Genomic DNA, 6532 nt, shown 5'->3' with positions numbered 1-6532 from the left:
ACTCGGAAAGAAGAACAAGATCTTGCCAACGGTAAAATTTAAATTTTAGAATTCTAATCCGTTTCAAATGTCTCATAATTAAATCCTAGAAAGACCAATGGTATTAAGGAAAAGGGTCACACCATGCACAGCCAGTTTGAGTTTCAATCGTTATATGCTTACAAATTATTGTTTCAAAAGACGGATGAAAATGCGAGGGTTCTGATGCGAGGGTAATAATCTCATGTTTTGTTCACTGCTAAGTTCTATTGGTTCGTTTCGCCAAGCACTGCAATTTGCGAATGACACTGTATATGACAGAATTTAAGGCGAATGTTACGAAATATATGTATTTTAGTATATTATATGTATATCTTTAAATATATGCATATCTCAGCATTTTTTCACAAATGTTTAAATTTTCATCTTGTGTTATTATAACTATATAGCTTGCAACATGAATATTTATATACCTGCACTCTTTTCAAATATTGACGTGCTTATTTGATATTATAGAAAGATATTACAGCAAACTATTTTATTACTCCTACTGTAAAATAAATTGATTTAAGTTTTTTTTTAAGATAAATTGATCCAGGGAGGAAAAGAAAGAATAAAAGTTTTTGAATTGAATCGGGTGTGTGTGAATAATACAGCGGAAAGAAGTAATCAATATATCGATATATAGAGTTGGGAAGTCTTTGTGCATGCACCATTTCAATATATTGTATATTTGTTTAAACGCATTAGTTTCAAATAAAGTGACGCAACATAACTTGAAATATTATTATCTGTTCACAGATTGAAGTAAAAAACTTGAAGTAAGCCCTGACAACCATTGAAAGTTAAGGATTACCAAGCATACGGTAAGTGATTTTTAAAATTTTATATCACAATATGTTTATACTTTGCTCATAATTTGTTTTCATGGTTTATCAAATATACTGAGAATTGAAATTAAGCTGGCGTTATTTGGTAATAGATATGGAAAAAGAAAAAGTAATATTTATAACGCATTTTTTAAAAAAAATCTATTTAAATTTTAAAACATCTTTCTTTCTTCATTTTTTATGTGTATGGGCCACTGGCCTTATAAAAATCTGGAAACAAAAGTGATCCCTCGGAAGCATTTATCACAACAAAATTACGTAAGAATTGCAGACTCGGTTTGATTGAGTCTGTACATGAGGGATAATGAATAAGTGTAACATCCCTCACGCCCCCTAGAACCGGCTTGAGCGGTACTCAATTCTCAACACTTAATAGTGCTGGCATCAATGATCCCAAACTAAATAAAGTTAATAAAATAGTAAAGATTAAGTCGATTAATCAGTGAAATTGAAAATATAATTGTATTTAAATATCTAAGTATGAGCACAATACCCCAACTGTTGCTTGGTTTAAACAAAATTATTTTTTATCAAATTACATTTCTAAAAGGTTTTGATAGAAAAAACTTCTTTCAACAATAAACAGGTTTCAACAAACATTTTAAGCTTGACTGTTTTTCGAAGAAAAAAATTCTAAAAAGGTATTGATACAATCATGGCGACGTGGCCGTTGCTGTCCGCAAACTTCAACTTTGGTCATAACTTTTTAATTTCTTATTGTATTGTCCTCATACTTAGCCCCAACAACCTTTGGGACATAACCTTTAAGTAGATAAGACTTAACTTGACCTTTATTCATAAATGACATTAACCTGTAAGGTTAAGTGTCTAAATTTTGATTGATTTTTGCTACTAGCTATAACTTTGTTGTTTTTAATGGATTGTCTACAACTTGAACACACAAATTTATTAGGATAGACCTTTAAGTTAACCAGACATATCTTTAGCTTCACTTACAAATGATCTTGACCTTGAAGATCAAGTTAATGAAATTTTCTTTTCTTTATTGTTGTTTCGGGCTATAACTTTTTTTATTAATGAAAGTATTGACTTCATATTAAAAATACAATATTCTTTAGGATAAGCCCTTCATGTTTATTAAACTCAAATTGATCTTGGCTAATTTATTACATTGACCTTAAATGTTTAATTATTGAAGTCTATCTTATTTTTGCTATAACTGACTGTAACTTGGTAATGAATGAATGGATTGTCTCCATATTTGCACAAAACAACCTCTGGACAAGACATTCTTAAATGTTGAACTGACTTGAAATATTTAACTTTGATATCATTTGACCTAGATTATTTGGCGAAGTGACCTACTTTCTCGTTCCTTGATATACAGATATGAAACTTTGACCTGTCATGTGCACAGCTTTAGATGTTACAATGATCATTGTACATTATAGTAATGTTTCATCCTTGGAAAAAACAACACGTGTGACTAGATCTACCTATTGAAATAAGAAAAAAGAAAAACTTTTTTAATTATAATTTCTTTTCCAAGTATTTGTTTTAACCTTTTATTTGTTTTTTTTTAAAGTAAAAATGTCAAGCGTTTTGCAGTTGCGCTTCTTTTAAAATTTTCTTTTCATATTATATTTGTTCAATGGGATTGACCAATGAGCCAAAAAGATCCTCATTAAGCTACAGTATACTCCTTGAGAAAATCGTTTTATAATAAGAATAAAGATAAGTTCGTAAAAATATGTAAACTGATGATTAGAGATTTATTTACATTAATAATTCTGCGGTAAAAGAAGAAATGGAATAAAGCCAAAAATCTGTTTAATGAAACAAGACTAAGTAAACAACTTACTATTAATAAACTGCCGAATATCGATTAATATTGATGAAGTTTTCTTCATTTTGAATTGGTATGTGTTCAATATTGGTTTAATGCAAGGATAAATAGATATTTTTTGATATTAAAATATACCATTTCAGGTACAAACATGGAAGTTATTACAACTGAACGTCCATCTACGAGTGAAGCGGTGCCAGATTGGCAGCTAAACAAGAACCTAGGTGGTTGTCTAATAGAGTTGTATGAGAGGAATTTATGGACAGATGTAAAGTTCTGCTGTAAAGATCATGACGAAGGTGAGACAATTCATGCTCACAAGATAGTTTTGGCGGCGAGAAGTCCTGTATTCCAGCAAATGTTTTTTGGTGCATTTAAGCAGAATAAAGAAGAGATTGATGCAGAGAAAAGAGTTTTCGATCTTCTTCTGAGGTAAAAATTCTTCCATGATAATATTGAAATGATAAGATTGCATTGTCAATTCCAATTAACAAGTTTTGGCTACCTTCGAAATATATGTAAATTTGGATATAAGTAAAATTATTAATACTTACAAAGTCACCAAATTTTATATATATTTTAATATGATAGAATTTCATTTTCAAATTTAAAGAGATTAAAGCTACAATAAGACATATCGTCAATAAATCCATTTTTCTTAAGTTACTTCTCGAGTTTCTGAAGTTCGGCATTTCAATTTGATGATCGCTACACATGGCGCTGATCTGATCAATTCGAAATATCAGAGAAATGGATTACAGTAGCAATTGTACCACCAACGAATTTGTTCATAATGTTTATAAAAGTGTAAGTGGTTTAATTTATTGTTATTCAAATAGAAGATCAGAATGTTGATCTTTAAAATAGTTTATTTGTATTTAACAGGTACATATATAGTGATACAGTTACACTTCATGAAGACACAGCTTCTGATTTGTTACAACTTGCTCATATGTATCAAATTCCCACGTTGGTAGAATTATGTGCAGATTATTTACAAACCATCCTAACACCGGAAAATGCATGCGAGATTCTACAACTCGCAATCATGTATGAAATAGCAAGTCTTACAGAGGCATGTTGTCTTGTCATCGATAAAAATGCGATATCTGTTCTTAATTCAGATAGGTTCATGGATTTGAGCAAAGACGCTTTGCATATGATTTTGAAAGGAGACACGTTTTTTGCCAATGAAGAGGAAATATTTCTGAAGGTTGAGGAGTGGGCTAAGCAACGTTTAGCAGAACAAAAAATGCAACCCAGTGGCAACAACGTTCGAGAATATCTTGGAAAATCGTTTTATTATCTCAGAGTTCCCACCATGTCATATCAGTCAATGAGAAGATGCATACAAGATAAAGATTATTTTACACAAGATGAAGAAAGTAAGATCAATGATTTCATTAGCAAAGTCAACACTGCTGTTGTGACGAGTAACTCCTCCGAGTCCCGGACTTCAATTTATGAAACGCTGACTTGGTTTACAGCAAGAGCAGAAACGGAACAGTACACAAGTCATTCTCTTAATTTTGACTTTGATATTGACCTTAAGAAAAGTGTGAAGTTAATCAGTTTAAGCCTTTGCAATATTGACGTATACATTGAATACGAGCATTTTCTTGTTGGTTATCAAAGACAAAGAATCATCAACTCCCAAAAATCATTATCAGATTTCTTTGAAGAATACAACGATGAAGTGATCCACCTCTATAATCGTTCCTGGAATCGCAGGAAGTTTGTCCAGATATGTACTGAGAAAAACGAAATAGATCTTGAAAAGAGCTCTTATCCAGCAATCCATGGTAAAATTCATATCCCAGAATTGAACGTTACACAAACATTTCAATTTAATCCGTTACAAACGTCTCATGACGTAATCATAGAAAGACCAGTGATATTAAAGAAAAGAGTCGCACCATACAGGGTCAAGTTGAGTTTGAAGTTCAATTGTTGCCTACAAACAAATAATTTATGCAATAGACATATGCAAATGCAGATCTTCAAAATGTCTGAAAACACCAATAGCATGAGAGATAATATTGCAGTATCTCCCGTACGTTCTACCCATGGATTGCTGAAAAGTATCACGTTTCAGATTGTTTCAAACCGCCAGTGATAGTGACCTAAATAGAAAGAAAGACCTTGAATGTTGTATATAGACAATTAAAATTTTTATACATTATTTATACTTTTATTGATTGCGCTGACATGAAACAAACAACACTCAATATTAAGCTTTACCTCCAATGAATTAATTGTTCAAATGTGCATGAATTTGTTTGTTTTAATATGAATTTTTAATTTTTAAATAACGTTACAATTTGTTTGTAGGAAAAGGATAAGACACAAAAGAGTTTTAACGTTACATATGTATTCTCACAGAAAAGCAAAAAAGGTAAGGGTTAGAATGCAGCATTCCATACATAGTTTATTCCTTATCTTATATTTTTATATTTTAATATATTTAAAAAATCCGTCCGTTGCCGAGTGGTTAAGATCGTTGACTTCAAACCACTTGCCCCTCACCTCTGTGGGTTCGAATCCCGACAGGGACTTTGGATTCTTTCTAAGTTCCGCTAGTTTAGGGGAAATCGGGTTCTACTGGGTCCCGTTCGTCCCTGAAATCACCCGGAAAGGGGGCACCCTGAGGGTTTTTTCCTCCCCGAAAAACCTGAAACGCCCCGATAAAAATTAACTGTGTGTGTACGTAAAACCCAAAAAAACAAACAAAAATGTTTAAATAAATTTTTAAAACTGCCAGAAAAACCCCCTTTTTAGGGATTTTTATATTCGGCTGTTTTTTTTCCTTCGATATATTGTATAGAAAAAGGGAAAACAATAGAAACATATTTTTTGGATATTTTTGATATTTTCAGTAATTATAATATTTTCGTTTTATACAATACTGAAATAATATCTCACATACACTAACGCCACATATTTGATCAAATATTTTGAGTTTTTTTAAGTCTGTTTCCACATAAATTGTTGAATTCTGCTGCGGAGTCGCACCAATTAAATTAGAAACTAGTCAATATGAAAGACCGTTATGTAACAGAGATGTAGAAAATGAAAAACATGTTCTTTTGAAATGTCCACAATGAACTGATATGAGAAAAAACTATTTGGTAAAGTAAAGAAGATTGATAATGGATTCATTATGTTAAATGATATTAACAACCTTTTTTTACTGTCCAATAGTGATATTGTAAGAGAAATGGCATAATAAATCCTGTCATTTTTTCCTAGAAATCGCCTTTTTTACTCTACTTTTCATAGTTATTCATTAACTTTATGATTACTATAATGAGCATATCATCTTATCTAAGTTAATGTATGACGTTAGTGCCTTTCTTTTTATGACGTTTATTTTTAAGCAGATTTTATTTTATATTAGCATTTTCTCTCTTTTAGAACTGATACCTGTAAAATGTGTATAACAAATTATGATAGTCTTCTGGTATTCTATATAAAAATGACCATTTGTAAACATGTAGTTAAAGTATTACTGATTATACTCGTATATGTTTAAAATGTCATGTATGTGTACATGTAATGGATCAGACTTTAAGGGTAAAAGACTAAATAATAATTCAATGAAATGTTTATTGTTAAAATCTTAATTGTGTGTGTGTGTGCGTGCGTGCGTGTGCGTGTGTGTGTGCGTGCGTGCGTGCGTGCGTGTGTTTTTGTTGTTGTTGTTTTTTGTTTGTTTTTGTTTTGTTTTTTGTTTTTTTAAATGAAAGAGAAAAGTATTGAGTTATTTCAATAACAAAAAAATCAGAGTATTTCAAGAATTTAAATTGAAAACACGTACTTAAAGTATTATTGACTATATATGTGTGTATTACGTCAT

The 6532-nt window shown here is 30.9% G+C and overlaps 1 protein-coding gene across 1 annotated transcript; it reads left to right on the top strand.

Annotated features, from left to right (window-relative positions):
- Positions 1 to 683: 683 nt before the first annotated feature.
- On the top strand, positions 684 to 5237 carry LOC132732802 (BTB/POZ domain-containing protein 3-like). The gene is made up of 3 exons (XM_060719310.1): positions 684 to 845; positions 2820 to 3108; positions 3562 to 5237. The coding sequence occupies exons 2-3, from the start codon at positions 2828 to 2830 to the stop codon at positions 4790 to 4792; spliced, it is 1512 nt and encodes a 503-aa protein (XP_060575293.1). The 5' UTR covers positions 684 to 845; positions 2820 to 2827; the 3' UTR covers positions 4793 to 5237.
- The last annotated feature ends 1295 nt before the right edge of the window (positions 5238 to 6532 follow it).

The sequence above is a fragment of the Ruditapes philippinarum genome, unplaced genomic scaffold (assembly GCF_026571515.1).
Source record: "Ruditapes philippinarum isolate M1 unplaced genomic scaffold, ASM2657151v2 ctg12898_1_1_1_1, whole genome shotgun sequence".
In the NCBI taxonomy this organism is placed as follows: domain Eukaryota; kingdom Metazoa; phylum Mollusca; class Bivalvia; order Venerida; family Veneridae; genus Ruditapes; species Ruditapes philippinarum.
Note: the sequence above shows the minus strand (reverse complement) of the source record. Positions and strands in the feature narration are given on the sequence as shown.